This window comes from Rhamphochromis sp. 'chilingali' (assembly GCF_963969265.1).
Source record: "Rhamphochromis sp. 'chilingali' genome assembly, chromosome: 18".
NCBI classification, from domain to species: Eukaryota; Metazoa; Chordata; class Actinopteri; order Cichliformes; family Cichlidae; genus Rhamphochromis; species Rhamphochromis sp. 'chilingali'.
In genome coordinates, this window is record NC_137945.1 from 16,207,134 (window position 1) to 16,225,244 (window position 18,111).

General features: G+C 40.4%; 1 protein-coding gene across 2 annotated transcripts; it reads left to right on the top strand.

The window, feature by feature from the left end:
- Positions 1 to 3,839: 3,839 nt before the first annotated feature.
- On the top strand, positions 3,840 to 18,090 carry plcd1a (phospholipase C, delta 1a). Of its 2 annotated transcripts, none has more exons than XM_080865989.1 (15): positions 3,840 to 4,288; positions 7,603 to 7,761; positions 11,572 to 11,800; positions 11,885 to 12,014; positions 12,119 to 12,347; positions 12,467 to 12,668; positions 13,013 to 13,157; positions 13,304 to 13,456; positions 15,147 to 15,296; positions 15,388 to 15,544; positions 15,628 to 15,744; positions 15,837 to 16,015; positions 16,575 to 16,710; positions 16,805 to 16,954; positions 17,367 to 18,089. In XM_080865989.1, the coding sequence occupies exons 1-15, from the start codon at positions 4,258 to 4,260 to the stop codon at positions 17,456 to 17,458; spliced, it is 2,259 nt and encodes a 752-aa protein (XP_080722115.1). In that variant the 5' UTR covers positions 3,840 to 4,257; the 3' UTR covers positions 17,459 to 18,089. The 2 variants fall into 2 exon arrangements, with proteins under 2 accessions (XP_080722115.1, XP_080722114.1); XM_080865988.1 differs by lacking the exon at positions 3,840 to 4,288 and adding an exon at positions 5,489 to 5,689 and having other exon boundaries at positions 17,367 to 18,090.
- Positions 18,091 to 18,111: the final 21 nt, after the last annotated feature.

Sequence of the window (18,111 nt, forward strand, 5' to 3'; positions counted from 1 at the left end):
GGTTGCTATAGCAACAACCAAACTTCCTTCTAGACAGAAAATTACGTTTTAGCATTTTTATATGTAAATTTAAATTATATATTATTGGTAGTAGTAGTACTAATTCGTGTTAATATTAGGACGACAGTTTAGTTTAGTTTTATTGAAATCGGTTCAAATCACTTCTAAGTATCTTCTTCTTCTCTGCTCCCTTTAGACTGCGGTCAAGTGAGCAGCACTGACATGTGAAGTAACGGTCAAGCCAGCCGTACCTCTTACGCGTATTACGGTATGGGTGCTGACTGGCTTAAAAACACCTGAGTCTTCTGTATCCTGCCATTTATCACTATTTTGCTACTCGATCCACTTCCAGTTTTGAAATATTTGCAATACGCCCAACCAATGCAGTGTCGTCAGTGCAGGGGCGGATCTAGAGAAATTTTCTTGTGGTGCCATGGAAATCAAATGAGGTGGAAAAATCAAAGCGTTTTTTAAGCACATAATGTAATCTATAACTTAATTATTTTCTGTATCCCACATAATTAAACATCTCAGTTACAAAAAATAATAAATAAATATGTATCCCAATAAGTATAAAATCCAGAAAGCTACACAACATGGGGCGATTCATTTACAAACACAAGTCTAACTTGGGTTTCACACTGTTTTCTGTTAGAAAAATTCAAATTGTTGCTTACATTTACACAAAATGTCAGAAATCTGCACTGTCATGAACAAATGTTTTTCATCATTTGCTGGGCTGAGGTCTTTTGCACCTGCAAATTGTCTTATTTCATTAATAACCTCACTGGCACACAACAAAACAGCAAATACATTACACACTGACTATGTCTGTGAAGGTTCTCAGTCATCCAGTCTTCAAGCAACTTAAAGAAGCTCCTTAGACTACACACTGACTACATAAGACAACACAATGTACTAACTACACACTCCCAACACAACTCCACAGCTATCTATCATTTCAAAACTCTCTCACTCGTTAGCTCTTGTTGCCCAAACTCCCCAAACTTTCCCCTCTTCCTCAACAACCAAATCCCGCATGTTGCCATTTTTTTAACAGGTCGACATGGTACATTTTTCCACCAATAGGAAAGAGGTGGCTTTTTTTCTTTCTTTACTTTTTTTTAACCGCTTATAAAAAAAAAATTAATCATTGCTCTGGATTTAGTGGCTTGTCATTAAAATTTTAAAACTGATGTACTTTGAAGTAAGAACTTTCAACATGAGATAAAATAGAGACTCAGGGTGGCTGCAGCTTGTTGCTATGTCAGCTTCACATGTCGGTCATGTGATTTGGAGTTGCAGCACACAGAGGGTTAATAACACTCACTCACAACACTCATAACACCATTTGTTAATGGTGGAAGGGGGGTACAATTATGCAATATATTCAATTTTAGAATGTATATTCAGCTGTAATTGTTGCTGGGCTCAAAGTGTTAATGTTATCTTATTTTAATAAAGAACACTGTCATATGCAAAGCTAAAGTGGCATTAGGAGTATTAAGAGATCATTTTAGGGCAGCACATGCCACCCCATGCCACCTCTCTAGATCCGCCCCTGCATCAGTGTTGATCCTCTTCAGTTTGCTTACCAGTGGGAGTGGAGCATGCCACAAAAGGTGACAACTCATCACAGTTGCTTCATTCCACACTTGTAAAGCAGCAGAGCTCCTTCTGCCTCTAACTGATTCACCCTTTCAGCCACGAACAACACTTCAGGATAGTAAACTCTGTCCAATGTAATTGGGATAGAGTTTACTATTAAATTTCTCTGAAACCATCCAATTCATTGGGCTGTGAGCTGGAAGGGTAGGAGTGAGGGTAAACTACAGTAAGAATCCAGTGAAATATTTGTGCCACCCTTTGCAGTTTTAGTTTAAAGCCGGGACCGGGATTGCTCAGTAGATAGCATGGTCGCCCCACGATCTGAAGGACGGGGATTCGGTTCCACTGAACAGCTACGCTGAGGTACCCCCGAGGAAGGTACCATGTAATTTTCTCAGAAATCATACAGTTCTTTGGGCTGTGAGCCAGAGGAGGAAGAGTGAGGGTGATCCAGAGTAAGAATCCAGTGAAATATTTGCGTCACCTTTAACAGTTTTCCTGTAATAAAAAAACAAACAAACAAACAAACAAACAAACAAACAAAAACCCCACACATAATCAAAAATACAGTGCAGCAATTTTACTTAGTTGGGGATCAGGTCAGGGTGAACAGGAATGTACAGTATAGTGAGAAGATATTGCTTTGGAAATATATTATCAACTCTTACAGGATATATAAACGTGTTTTTTTTTTAATTTTCAATGCATAGTGCAGGAATTAGAAATTAATTAATATTATATATATATATCAACTGCTAATACTTCAAAACTTGAAGTTGGATTGAGAGGTAAAATAGTGAAAATGGCAGGAGTTGGCACCCGTACCGTAACATGCGTAAGAAAAGTGCAACAACATTGTGTTTGTGGCTGGGGGTGTGGCTAGCTTGACGGTGACTTTGCATATGAAGGCTCACTTGACCACAGTCCCTTTAGGGGATGCCAGAGCATATTATCTGCCTCCATCTCGCCCTATCCTTAGCATCTTCCTCTGTGACACCTGAACCTGCGTCAGGTGTCAGGTGTCTTCACTACATCCATCTTGTAAACCTGCCCTTTCACTTCTGTTTCAAATCACCCCTGACAATCACTCACTCCACCCTGGCTACATTTTCTTCTCCACCTCTCTTGAGCAATGTCAGTTGCTTTGGATGGCTGACCGAAGCAACTTAAAGTGTGAAGCTCATCATTTTTAAACTCAAAGAGTCTAAGCAGTAGTTTCCAGATGACAGGACTCTTTCAGCGTTTGATAAAGTTGAATGAATTTGATAAAATCCCTCTTATTTTCAGTTGGCTCTGATACAGTGAACAGTCTGAGACAATAAACCACCCGATGAAACCAGATATACCCAAAACACAACAAGCACATACCACACTATCATATTGTCTCTTCTGTACACATGCAATTAGTTTTCCAAGAAACTTCGCAGGAAAAAAAAGCTGTCTGTCATTGTACAACGTGGGAAGATAAAAAACAAACAGGTTTTAGCTGTTTGTGTAATGCAAGCTGCATTTCAAAGCATTAAAGTGTGGGCATGCGTCTGTGTCACTCGAAATAGCTGCTGCACCAAGCAGTGTTATTTAAACACATTTGAAAGTCGTTTGTGTTGAAGAGGCCAACGATTCCAGAACAAAATCTTTCACTGTGTCGATCAGCTCATATGGTGCTCAAGTGGGATTGTCAAAGGGCCAATTGTGAGGCTGGCTTTGTACCTCCTTGTGGTTTGTCAGGCATTTTTTTTTTTGCCCACAAGACATGCTCGAACACAAGGGCTCACAGGCCAGAGAAAACAGGGAGACTCTCATAATAAAGCGGCACAAAGAGAGATCTGTCAACAACTAAAAGGAGTCTGTGCAACAAGCAAACACTATTTACCTATGTTTCAAAGCAAAGCATCCACATTAAGTGACACACACACCCAAACCCCCACACACAATTGATCAGGAGCATTCTTGCGTGCACAAGAGATTGACTCTGTGAGAATGAAAATCTGGTCCTGCTTGTTTTTCTTTTTCCACTGCTCAACCTGTTTCTTTAGAGCAGTTCTCATTGTGTGTTGAGGTCAGAAGGCTTTAGAGTGAGATTTCGAGATCAGATGTGTTTTTAAAAAGAAAACCGAAGTGACGATGACATGGAGGTGGTATGCTGTGGAGTAATGACAACACTAACCCTGCACAGTGCAAAGAGGGATAGGCTAAAGCACGAGGGCTTTAAATGGCAGTTCTGTACCAGAATGGGGCAAAACCCTGAATAAATCACATCACACTTTGGGTGCCAGAATGGCACAAATAACGCACAATGGCAATCAGGTCGATGCTGCTACATTATAAAACTATCTGGAGGTTTAAGTTTGACTTTATGAAAGCAAAATTAGTATTTCTTTCCACATGTGTAATTTTCACTGTAAGAAGACATAAGAATATTCACAGTGCTTTACTTGTCCGACCGGTGTTGCAGTGGGTGTGGAATCGAAAGCACGCAAGAGCGTCCCAAGTGGGTTGGCATTCACTGCACACTGTGTGGAGGGCACCGCGGACAGGATTTATTCCTCCACAGGGCAAAAAGACACGTTTTATGTCCAGGATAGCTCCTGTTATTCAGCCCGGGAACTGCTGCACTGCACATGGTGATTTCTACTAGCTGATATAAAAATGGACCTCAATGGCACATCCAGCAAACTTGGTGAGTTGCTCAAAAATCTGTGCATGTGAGCGCACTGATTTAGTCTACTTGCACTAAAAAGCGCACGTTTTTTAATGTGTTTGATTTATCGATTTTGTGCCAGTTGGAGCACTATTAAGCAAGCTTCACCAAACCCATGTTTGTTTTTGATGTTTGAATGAAAGTTGGGTCTGTTTTCTTTTTCTCTCCTCAATAAATAACAACGTCTCCTGTCTAATGTCTAAAATTGAGACAAAAATAACAAATATTAATCAACAGGAGCTTTTAATACTTATACATATATATCATAAAATAAAAAAAGGAGCCAGTGCTTCTAAACAAAAAAACATTGTGGTTTCCTGGTTAGAGAAATGCTTCACAATTTCTCACGTTCCTTGGTTGCTTTCTGTTGGTTTTCTTTCAACGCACATTTGCCATCCAAAACAGTGAGGTGGGCTCCTGGTTTTGGCATCGTGACATGTTTCTGTTACCACGACAATGACACGTTTCATCGAGCTGAACGAATAATATTGAAGGTATTGCAGGTGTTACGTTTCATCTAATTTTCCACTTTGCTTTCTAACCACACCCAGAGATCGTTGATCAGGTAGCACAGGTTTTTATCGATGAGCTGCAGTTCTTACACATCCTTGTGGATATTAAAACATCCCTCGCTCTTTAAATATCCTATTTAAATTTGCAATTTTTTAAACTACAGGCCAATCCGCTTTTCCCTTACGATGGCGCTGTTTCACATCTCATTACTAAAATGGTTATTACGTAAATATTCATAAACGTATAGATATATAACAATTCTTTTATTTGTGTTTGGAAGCAGCTACAGCAGCCCGTCAAGACATGAAAATAGTGATGTGTAAAACGCGTACTGCTTTTTTTTTTTACATAGAAATTTATTTAAAGGCATATTGTAACCTTTTACCTCTGTATAAGCAACCGCAAAATTCTTCTTTAAGCGCACAAGACCTTTTATTATTGCAGACAAACCTCACTCTGTGAGAGTGATGGCCCACTTAAGCCAGTCAGATGTGTTTCCGACCATTAGAAGTTTTTAAAAAGTTTATCACTAAGATTACAGGTTAGATGAGAGCAGACTCACACCCTCATAGCGCTGAACGGTTCCTTCAGAGTGTGCAAACAAGGACAGGTAAGCAAAGTTACTGCAGCTCTAACACAGAAACAGATTATTTTTGGGACCCGCCCCATGAGGGGAGATCTACGTGTTGCTTCTCTTTAACGCCGAGCATCGACCCGACCGGCCAGTCTCTTTATCCCACCGGGATAAACAAGAAAGTTTATCCGAGATGTCTTGTTTTCATAAACGGCCAAAAAGGACAAAATCCGAGGAACAAGCATTTCTGGAACACCTGAAAAAAGTTGCGAAGGAGAACGGAAAACGCCTGGGTGAGTCCTCCAAAGGTGCAAACGCGCTTGAGACGCCTTCGACTGTTTTGCCAACATTGGCAGGCGCGTGCGCGTAATGTTTGGATAACATGGATTTTGCGAAACTTTATATCTTCAAACAAGAGAAAAAAAAATATCACCAATCACGTGCAGCCTTGGACGATAAATGTTTCTGTCGTGACGTTGAGAATAAACATAAGGTTTGTGTTTTGATCCGTGCACTCTAACGCTTTATGGTAGCTTCCTCGTTGCCTGGAGCGGTAAATTCTTTGACGTTAGGGAAGTTGCAGCGTAAGGGTCTGTGTGATGGAGCTGAAAACGAGGTGACAAATGAGACTACAGACACAGGATGTGCTAAACTTCAATAAGACTTCATGAGCTGAGGGGAAAACCTCTGCGGTGTTCGATTCTCGGGTTTCTGTCTCTTATTGTTTCCCCTTCTAGACAGCATAGTTTCCTGGGTATTAGTCATCTGCACAGAGGAGGGCAGCACAGTATTTATATCTAAATTTCTTTCCATTTTATTGTGTCATTTATAACACAGTCGTAATCTAACAACACTGCATTCCTGTTAAGCAATTAAAAACCATGTCCTACACGTGTTTTTGTAGGAAAATATAATTGTTTGAAATAGTCACATTCCCTACTCAGGTCACATGACATTGTACTGTGTGGGAATGGTTTTCCAATGTGACAAAGACTCACTTTTTGATCGTCAAACTAGTCTTTTTATTTATGGCACGGGGGTTGTTTGGCATCCAAACATATGACGTGAACTTGTGCCATCACGCCTCCCTCTCACTTCACAGTTCTTGGAATTTTCTTGTGCTAGCTTGTGTAATTGGGTGCACACAGTAAAGAGCTCTTCCCATCTGAAACTGATTAGTTCGCTTAAAAAAAATGCAAACAGAGAAGTTTGATGCGTAAGGAACATGTCAGCGCCTGCTTTCGTAACATGAAGCTGTTGGATGACTGAAAGCAGGCTGCTCTTCTTCACAGTGAAGTAGATCACAAGAAAAGAGGCTTGACAAACACGTAGAAGGTGCTCAGAGCAAAGCCTCCAACAGAAAGCCTGACTGGGCAGGGGTGGTGCAGCGCTGGCCAGTCCTCCTCCCTGGCTGCAGAGAGGCCAGAGACTCATAAACAGCCTCTGTGGGCTTGTGGTGTGATCTGGGCGAAAAAGAAATGTCTGTTATGCTGCGATCCTGCCCACAGCCATAAAAACACTCCCTTCTGAGTCGTATTTAATGTGTTATCCTCAAATGCCCTTTGTTTACTTAGAAAGTGTTGCATATTCTCAGTCTCAGTTAGAGAGAATTTTATAATTCATAAAGCTGTGTGAAACAAACACTTTTACACTGATAAACGCCAGCACTGATTAACAAATATGCTTTGAGTCATTCATTCGGATGATAGCACACACCCTTCCCAGAATGCAACACTCAGAAAATTGCTGCACCTGAATGATAGGCTATTGTCTCTACTTGTCTGAAATGTTGTGATACACTGCACTGTACTACAGTACGACAGGTGTGCTGGGGATAAAAAAGACACAGGACTGCACATAGCTTAGATTTTATTCTAGATATAGATGGTTCCAAAATTCTTTGTTGGTTCTCGTGTATGACAGCCATACGGGACCTATAAATTAATTTAAGGTGTAACTAATAATGCTTATCTTCATTTTCTGTCACATATACTGTTAAACTGGTGCATCCTCATATTAAACATGGCTAAAATTGCAAGTATTGATAGGATATTGATCAGTTTTATTTAGAACATTTATTTACTTCTCCTATTAATGCTCAGTTTATTGCAATATCTAACCAAGTGTTTCCTGGAACTTCATGTATATTTTAAAATACAGAAGGCAGAAACTTGCGTGACTGCTCCTTTTGTCCTCACACCCGCAGGTTTGGAGGGAGATTCAGATCTCCAGTTCTTGTTGTTGGGAGGAAAACTGGTCAAGGTTCGCTCAAAATCCTGGAAGCATGGCCGCTACTTCAAACTGGAGGAAGACTGCCAGACCTTTTCGCATGAGTCGAAAAAAGCATTCAAGCAAAACCACACCTGTGAGTGTAACCTCTGTGCCTACTTTATTATATATGTTTGTATATTTACATGCCCAGCGTTCCATCCAGCCAGCCATTGTCTTCCACATATCCCGGACAGGCCTCCAGTCTGTTGCAGGTCCATGTACAAGTTCTGTGTTCCATTTAAATTATTTTAGTCTGATGAGAACATCTACCTTTTTGACCCGCAGACCGCTCTTCTATTATTCTGTCTGCTAAGAGCTCTCCTTTCAGATCTTAACAAAAGCGTATTCTCTTACAGCACACACACACACACAAGCACACCCTCATATGACAATAGTAGTGAATATGTGTGAAAACAGCTCCATGCTGATAGGTACTGTGGTGTGGCGAAAGCTGGACTGGGAAATACTAGTGTGACTCCCAGCTGTATGTTTGTCTGTGTGTGTTAGAGAGACTATTTTCCTTAGGTTTTCGGTTCAGTGAGCCACTGTCTGGCTGTGAATGTACAGCATGTGTGCATCCACTGGGACTCAGGTAGCTCAGGTTTCCAAGCTCACCTCTGCCCTGCACTTGAGCCTTGAACAAACACTGAGAATAATGACTCTAATATTCTCTTTACAAACACGATGTTTTCTAACGTTACCGAGCTTTCTTACAGATGGGCCTACACAGGAATTTCTTTGTTTACGGAAATAAGCTGCTATTTTATTGCTTTCCTGTGGGCTCCAGCTGCATTTACCAGTCAGCTCTAAAGCGCTTTGATTAAAATAGAGGAGATTGTGGGAGGACAGCATGTATTGTTTTGTTTTTTTTACCATATTTTTCATGAGAGCATCTGCTGCTGTGCTTTACTCAAGTCAAATTTGTCAGCTTGAAAAGCTGGCTTAGCCTACTTATGTCACTGACAGCATAGCTTAGTTTGGGCAATTTAACGAGGTTTTAATCCATCCACTGATCCACTCAATAACTGATCCATTAATCTATCAATTGATTATTTTGTGCGTATCCTTCCTCCTAGGGGAGCTTTCCCAGGCCAGATGAGATATATAATCGCTCTAGTGGATTCTGGGTTCCACCCTGGGTTTTCCTTCCAGTTGGGAAAGCCTGGAAAACCTCCAAAGCAAACTGCCCATGAGACATCCTAATTAGATGCCCAAACTGGTATTTAACAGCTGTACTCAAAGCTCCCTCTGGATGTTCAAGGTCCTTACTCTTTCTAATGTGGATTCCAGCCACCCTAAGAAGGACACTCATTGTATTATGACCTTTTTCTAATAATTACAGGTGAGCACTGGAACATAGAGTGACTGTCATTCAAAGTTGTTCTTTTTGTTTTGTTTGTTCGCTCACTGGCATGGCTATCTAACCCTTAACTCAAACTTCCCTTTGAGGAAAAGACTGTTAGAAACAACAGAGTGAACTTTCGTCAGGCCATCACAAAACTCTCTTTGTGTAAACATTTCATGTGGTATTCGAACAATGTCTGCGTGACACGGATAACACGACTTGGACATTGTGGCAAGTCTCTCCAGATGGGATTCCCTGAAATTGGTCCAAATTCACAACCTCTGTTTTGTTGGAGATAATGTGCATGCACAGATCAACCAAACACTCCCTTTTCTGCTGAGTGCTTTTAAGGTATTTTAGTCATCCAGCAATCAGCTGAGGCAGGGCTTGGAAAACATGGGTGTGTTTCACTCCACTGCCCCCTCAATGTGTTGTTTTTGTTTTGACCTATTTTGAACTTTAGATTCCTTTAAAGTAGAATGAAGGAATCTAAATCTCTAACTTTGGGATGCAGGGAGTAGATGTGGAGTGATTGTGGCCCAGCCATAATATATGGCCTCATGGCTAAGCCTGGAGTCTTTTGCTGTTTTGTTACAAGGGCCTGTGCTGCTGTGTAGTGCAATGACATCACACGCGGCAGTGCATGCTCTTCCGTACATTAAGGCCAGCTCTATTGCACAACAATAGAGCTGGCCTCCGATGCATTGGCTGCATCAGTGTGCAGTGACCTTTTGTGTATGTATGTTGTCTTTGTATGGGTGATATAGATAAACATTTTAGTCCGAGACACTTTGATTGTATGGGTGCATGTGTTTGAAAAGAGGTTCAGGAGAGGTCAGATTGTGTAAAAATGTTTTAAAGTGCAGTAAAGTCAAAATCAAATCTGGAATGGGTTTGTGTTGCAAAAGAACTCAGGTTTACAGGAGATAACAACAAAATGTTGGAGAACCCATCTGTTAGGTCTAAAAACAACTCTTAAACATTAAGACTGTTTGGGTAAAATGGCTCAATCTGGTTTATTATAAACATGATTTAGTAGTACGTTTGACAGCAGGACATTCATGAAGACTTGCTGTTGCAATGTTGTAAATAGTCTATTACAGATTAATCTGCATACATCAATTTTTTTCATCCTAGCAAGTATTTAAAGGATTATCTGTAATGAAATTATTGCCCAACTCAACTTGGTTGACCATTTTAGCGTCTTTTACCTAATTTTTTGCTTTTATGGCCTCAAGAGTCAAGAGCTCTGTTTTCAGCAGGATTAGTCTGTTTCCACTGAAAAGCTCTGATAAGCCAACTGTTTACACACTGTCTAGTACCAAAAAAAGATAGTGACTAGCTCGTGAACATGGTGCAGCATTTAGCTGCTGTCAAGAGTTTGTGAAGGCCATTGGCTAAGGCTTTATAGTGATTTTGATGTCCTGTAAATAGACAATGCTTGCTAAAAAAGCAACGGTAGCACTTTCTTGGTACCACATTATGCATTTTTTACACACATAAATTATCAAAAAGTCAGCCTTTGATTCATAAATGTTGTCGGGGTCCCACCAGTGCATGCAGAAAGTTGCCTGGAAGACGTAAGTTTTGTGCTGCAGATTTGTGAGTGAAGGCAACAGATGTGGTGTGCTGAGACAAAAGCCTTCCTGTAGATAAGATAGAAAAACAGTTTCAGTTGTAACCACTGGGACAAAAAAGTCGGCCGCCACAAGATATGGACTTATCTTAGGAAAGACTGTGTGTCAAGGGATAATAATGGCTGAATGCTACCATCCCGATAGCTGTTGTTAATGCCAGAAATAAAAGACGTTACATTTTAGACAACATAGCAGTTAATAATGAATATATTAAAATAATCACAATTTGCTTTTTATGATATAGATTAGAGGTGTCATACCTGAATTTTTAAAAATATTTTGCTTTTTCACTTTTCCTCAGTTCACTCCTTGTACACGATGATTGTTTTCAAATAACTTTTCCCAACAAGCTACTAGCTAAAAACCTGGCATGGTGTGCAGTGTGTCCTTAAAAAATTTGAGGAATTGAAGCAGTTCGAGCAGTGACTTTGAGGATCTTGTTAAAATTAATTATGCATGGAGAAAAGTACAGTGAGATTTTAACCCACCGTGCAATACCTAAAAAACTATCTACTGCAGATGAAAAGTGTCCAAAAAGCATGTTATTAAGAAAGAGGAAAAAATTTTGTTTGGAGCTGCATTTCAGCCAGTGGTCATGTCAGATTTTGATCTGCAAAGCATCTGAATGGCAATGGCTTCATTTGTTTTTATCATGGCAGTGATCCCAAACACTTTGCCAATCTATTAAAGCATACCTGGATAGAAAATAACAAACTGGAACACTAACAGTCATGGATTGGTCTCTCCAGAGCAACATTCTCCTCAACATTACTGAAGCAGTGTGGGATCGTCTTGATAGAGGCTGTATTGAAGAATACAGATGGGCTTACCAAATATTGACTTTGAGGCTATTAAAACACTAACCTTCAGTGATTTCTCAGGGCCACACTTTCTAACAAACACCCCTTCGCTCTCCAAACAGTCTCCATTGATGACATTGAATCGGTTCGAAAGGGCCGCCACTCTGAGGGCCTTAAAAAATACACCGATGCCAGCGTTGAAGACCTCTGCTTCTCCATCATCTTCAAGGGGCGCAAGAAGAATCTCGACCTGATGGCAGAATCTCCGGAAGATGTAAATAAGTGGGTCAGCAGCCTGGAGAAGATCATCAACAACATGCACAACCTCAGTAACCAGAAGAAGAGCGAACAGTATCCTTAGCAAACTCCTAAATAGAGAAATGTGTTTGCATGTTTTTGTGCGTAATACATCAAATCCTTACATCTGAATGCCAGCTGGATATTCAGCTGCATACGTAAGGCTGACAAGAATGGCGACAACATGATGACACTAAAGGAGGTGAAACACTTCTTGAGGCAGATCAATGTTGAGGTTGATGATTCTTACGCAGCGGACCTTTTTAAGGTGAGACCTTGTCAAAAAATTACAAAATATATCTTTGAAATTCACTGTTAATCTTTCATAAAATGTTAGATCTGGTTAAATAATTCACTGATTGTGTTGCACAGAAATGTGACACATCCAATTCAGACACCCTGGAAGGCGAAGAGATCAAGCAATTCTACGAGATGCTGACACGCCGTGAGGAGATTGATATCATTTATGGGAAATATGCTCAAACAGAGGGTCAGATGAGCGACAGAGACCTGCTGAACTTTCTGCTGAACGAGCAGCGGGAGCAGGCGACTGCAGAGGACGCCCACAGGCTGATTGAGAAATATGAAGTGGATAAAACAGGTAGACTTACTCTGGACACCAGGGAATGATAAAATTATAGTAACCATATTATTAAAGCTTTAACTCAACTGTGTTATACACAATTTTCCACTCAACACTTTCATCCATTTGTGTCACAGCAAAGCAGAACAATTGCATGACCAAAGATGGCTTCCTGATGTACCTGCAGCAGGACGACGGCTGTATTTTGAACCCAGCCCACAGATCTGTGTATCAGGACATGAACCAGCCCCTCAACCATTACTACATCTCCTCCTCACACAACACATACCTGATGGCAGACCAACTCAAAGGGCCAAGCAGCACAGAAGCCTACATAAAGTAAATTTTGCAGAATTACTTTTATACTGACAGCATTAAACAAAGGTGAAATAGAAGCATGGAATAAATGTGCTACTTTGGATAGATGTTTTTTTATCATATTAATGGCTTATCTTTTAAAAATATGCATCAGCCTCCAGGTAGACTGAACTGAAGTTCTGCCATGCCTGTTTTAGACCACCCTAGTAGTTCCTAGGCCTTTATAAAATACTGTTTTGGGATCCAGGAGTTTTTGGTGGAACAGAAGTCACAGCGCAGGAATCTCTCTATTTTCACAGGCAAAGTTCATGAGTTTCAGGGATGTAAAATCACTAATTGGTCATGAATGTTTTCTTTGCTTGCAGAGCGCTGATGAAGAGTTGCCGATGCGTGGAGCTGGACTGTTGGGACGGGGCTAATGGAGAACCTGTTATTTACCATGGCCATACGCTCACATCCAAAGTGCTCTTCAAAGATGTTATCAAAGCCATCAAAGACTACGCCTTCAAAGTACGTGAGATATTCACTGACTTTGGATGTTTTACTCTGCCTATGTTGGAGACCGCATTGAATTCCCAGCCCTTTCCTCGCCTTAACACATTAGAAACTGGAAAAGGTCTGAAGTTCACCTTCACATTGTTCCCTTTGTTTTCCAGACTTCCCAGTACCCAGTGATTCTGTCTCTGGAGAACCATTGTACAGTTGAGCAACAGAAGCTTATGGCCCGTCATTTGGTCTTCTTCCTGGGTGACGCTCTGGTCAAAAAGCCTCTGGGTGACACCATGCCAACTAACTTCCCATCACCTGAGGTGTGGAACCCATTATCTGTATTCACTGACATACGATATATCATCTTGGGATCCTTACCCTAATAAAAAAAATCACCAAAGGAAGACCACCCCTTAACATTTTCATTCCTAACACGCTACTGTGCCAGATTTCTCACTTTGCTGTTTTCCTTAACGTGACCCAAGTTTTGTTTAGGAAACAAAGCTAATGTGATACAAGACATCATCGATCTATAGCCTCAGATAAAGCTTGTTTCACTTTGCGCCTACTGAGTAGCTAATGATTTGCTGTAACAGCTGAGTGAGTGTGTTTGAGACAACACCTTGTTTGATAACAGAGACTTCTAGTGAACAGAATTTAGTCTCCAAATACAATACAATACAATACAATAATAAATGCTAGAAACAGATTTACATGTCATACATGAAATAAGTGTTGATCACCTACAACCCAGCCACAATGCTGATTCCCACTGACTGGGTTCTTATGTGTATAGAGCTCATCTGTCCACAGAAACAATTTTTTTCCATTCCAACCTCTCCACAGGAGAAATGGTGAATATGATCTAGAGAACACCATCCCCACAGTCAAGCACGGAGGTGGAAGCTTTATGCTTGGGGCTGTTTTTCTGCTAAGGGTACAGAATGACTTCACTTCACTGAGGGGCCAATGGACAGAGCCATATATCATTAAATCTTGGATGACAACCTCCTTCCCTGAATATTTATTAAAAAATATATATAAGGATGGGTCTTCCGGCATGACCCAGCATTCAAATCAGTGACCAAAACCATTATGTCAAGGCAACAAATAAGTGGCTAAAGAATAAGCACATTAGCTCACGGAGAGGCCTACCCAGTCTCTAGACCTCAGTCCTTCAGAAAAGCTGGAGAGGGAGCTGAAAGTTTGAGTTGCCAAAAAGCTAAAATTTCAGGTAAGAAAATCCCCAAAAGTGAGCGTAGGGTTTTCAGTGCGAGAAACGTTTTGTCACTCATTGGGAGTGGGAGACAAGAAAATCCAGATAACCAAAATAAACTTTTTGGGAAGAAAGCTAAAAGATTTAGAGCGTGTTTGTAAAGATGAATGCCAAAACCCCTGCTGAGATATGTGCAAACCTGGTGACCAACTACAAGAACCTAAGTACTAAGTCATGTTTTGGTTGAGGATAAAAAGGGATTAAAAACATCCCTCAATGACGGCTGAATCAGTTTCTAACTTCTGCTTATTGTACTTTTTCTGGATTTTTTAAATAACAGTCTGTCCCTTTCCATTAAAAGGAAACTAGCATAAAGATTACAGATTGTTCATTTCCTTGTAAGTACGCAAACTTACAAATTCGGCAGGGGTCTCAAATCATTATTTCCCCCACTTTTATGTGTTACTTTGGGAATTTGCTGCAAAATGATTGGAAGACCTTGACAACTGAAAAAGACAAGAAATAGAGAGAGAGAGAGGAAATAATTTTTTTTTAAAATTCAGCTCCCATGAAGTGGATGCCTGTGGCATTTTCAGCCTCAACACAAATTTAAGTTATGCTTTAGTCTGTTGGCTGTTTGGAGGGTGACTATCAGGAACGCAGTCTCTGTTGTCACAGTTAAATGTGTGCCTGTCTATATTAAGCAAAGCAACTTTGATTTCCAAAGCACAGCACCGTGTGTACCTTAAGTGTTAGAAATGACACAACAAAACACATTTTGTGTCTCTTTGTAGGCACTTAAGGGAAAGTTCCTCATCAAGGGAAAACGACTGAACAAACTGGATTCGATCTTCACCAATAACAACGTGATAGAGGATGGCACCGTGTCTGAGGAGGACGAAGCTGCAGAGTGTAAGGAGAATAGCCAGAAAGAAAAACCAAAGGTGTGCCAAAGGCTCTTTACTCATTTGCAAGAAATTGAAATAACAATTTTCAGTTTCAGATTTCACGTTTGTCTCTCTGTTCTTGTTTCAGAAATCAAATATCAAACTCGACAAAGAGCTCTCAGACATCGTCATCTACTGTAAGAGCGTGCACTTTAACAGCTTTGAACACGCCAGAGAAAACCAGGCCTTCTATGAAATGTCGTCCTTCAAGGAGAGTAAAGCATTCAACCTGGCTGAGACCTCAGGTAAACGCACGCTGCATTAACTGTCTTTATTGCCATGCTAGAACTCACAGTTTAAAAAAAACATCTGCTTTAACTTGTTGTAGCTACTGCCTTCATGCACCACAACATGGACAAACTCAGCAGGATCTACCCTGCTGGCTCCAGAACCGACTCCTCCAACTATAATCCGGTGCCCATGTGGAACGTTGGCTGCCAGATAGGTGTGCTCCAATACGCAGCAAGCAAACTAATGTAAACCAATTAAAACTAATGAAACAGTTTGACGCTTTTTCCTCTTTGATTTGGTTTTTAGTGGCGTTGAACTTCCAGACTAACTCCAAGGAGATGCACTTAAACCAGGGACGGTTTCTGATGAACGGCTTCTGCGGCTACATCCTGAAACCTGAATTTCAGAGAAACCTGTCCTCTCAGTTTAACCCCAACGCACTTACCGAAGGGTCGTGGCTGAAGAAGAAGATCTTTCATGTCATGGTGGGAGTTTTTTCCAGAAAGATAAGCCTATATTAGAGGTTAACGGTGTCCTGTGAAATTTCCTTTTTAAAAGAAAACAAAGTTCACAAAGTTTACAGTATGTGTAGTGTCAACTTGCTAATGAGCTTTAATCATTTCCCCTAGCTCTGGCCTAGAAGTTTGAATCCTTTTATCTTTGTTTGCCAGCTTGCAGCTATTTAAAGGAATTTTAACACAATCATTGGCTGAATAGTTACTGACATAACCTATCTTGAAAAGAGGAGCTACTTTTAATGTTTTTTAATCCTCAAGTCCTTTTATTACATTTTGTATTATTAGTTATGATCTGCACAGTAGCTAGTAGCACTTAAAATAAAGAAAGTGGATTTTTAGCCTTTTTTAACAACTGATTATGCCACCACTTGATAAACAGATTAATCATCATGCTGGTGGTGAAAGCATCGAAGCGTGCTGTGGAAGCTGGACATCATGCTGTAGATATCTAATCAAATCTGAACGTAGACTGTAGTCGGACTGTCACGTGATCGCATCTGTGCATTTTTGTCTCACAATTCAACAGGTGATCTCAGCTCAGCAGTTACCTAAAATCAACAAGGAAAAGCAAAAATCCATTGTAGACCCTCTGGTGAAGGTGGAGATCCATGGTGTCCAGGCAGACAATGCCAGCAAGGAAACACATCACATTGAAAATAATGGTGAGCGTTATATGTGCAAGTATAGCATAAGTGCACTTACTTGTCAAACACTTTTTCAAAGAATTTAGAAAAACACAGATATTCGTCCTTGCAGGATTCAACCCTATGTGGAATAAGAAATTCCAGTTTGACATCAGTGTGCCAGAGCTGGCCTTGGTGCGATTTCTGTTGGAGGACCACGACACAGCATCGCAGAACGATTTTATCGGGCAGTACTGTCTGCCACTCACCAGCGTACAGAACGGTAAGAAAGCTCACAGATTTGATGAAGCTAACACGATAAAGCAACGCGACACCAAATCAGAGTTAGCAACAATCTAATTTTCGAAGAGGCCGATGACTGAAATGGTCTGTGCGGTAATTAAAATATGGAAGTGTTAAGACAGTATCCTCTCTTTTCAGTGCTCGCTCACAGCTTTGACTTTCTTTGTGCACTATATTATCACATTATTATCTTCTTTAGTTCCACTTTAAACATACTTTTTCTCCCTTATTTAATTCTTCTGTGTGGACCGCAACAAAACAGAAATTAAACAGATACAAATTCATGTAAATCATAGCTCAAGTGATTGTTTTGCATCTTTTTTTTGTGCTACGCTTTATGAACCAGCTTCTCATTTTGCTGACAAAGCTCACGCTCGCTTCCTGTTTTCCAGGATATCGCCATGTCCCGGTGCTCAACAAGAGAGGGGACAACATTTCTTCTGCCAGTCTGTTTGTGCACCTCATGCTCCTGGATGCCCCGTAGGCCTGTTTGCAAAAAGAAAACCAAACCAACTTCACGTCTTTTGTAAATTCTAATGGAATTTAAAACCCAGATTTTAAAGCTAAATAACTTGACTCTAGTTTTCGTTTTGTTTTTTTACATACCACAGCTGCTGACTCACAAGTGTCTGACACTTTTAGGTCATTGTATAATTTTAGCTTTTTAAAAGCCGGTTTGGTGGAGAGCCTTTAAAGTGACAAAGAAAGAATGAAGTGAATGAGAGGAAAAGTAGCCAACTATATTCACCATTCTCTGGAGAAGTTTAATTAATGTGCATTATTATGTGAGTTTTGTGTGAATCCCACCTGAAATATACTAGATTCTCAGCAGCTTTACGGGATAGTCTTATGAGACTTGATTTAAACTTTGTCCATCTTGATGCCATAAGAGTGATAATGACAATGTTGATAGCAAGTGACATAGTGTGTCTGTGTGCTTCTGTCCTTTCATTATGAATGCATTATAAATGCTCCCAGCATTGTATATAGAAGATTTTCAAGATGGTGCCTGAAACAAGTTCTAATATTTTGTGTCATGGTTTATTTGTGTCTTCCATTGCTCTACAGCATTTTTACAGTTCACACATTTTTGCACTAGCTCTTGAATTAAACCACTCCCCGAATCCCCGGTCAATG

What these genes read in the sequence shown, in the direction of transcription:
- plcd1a (XM_080865988.1), top strand. Translation starts at nt 5,590, where the DNA reads ATGTCTTGTTTTCATAAACGGCCAAAAAGGACAAAATCCGAGGAACAA. An exon ending in ACGCAGCGGACCTTTTTAAG is followed by an intron (nt 12,015 to 12,118) that starts GTGAGACCTTGT and finishes TGTGTTGCACAG; the next exon opens with AAATGTGACACATCCAATTC. An exon ending in ATATGAAGTGGATAAAACAG is followed by an intron (nt 12,348 to 12,466) that starts GTAGACTTACTC and finishes TTTGTGTCACAG; the next exon opens with CAAAGCAGAACAATTGCATG.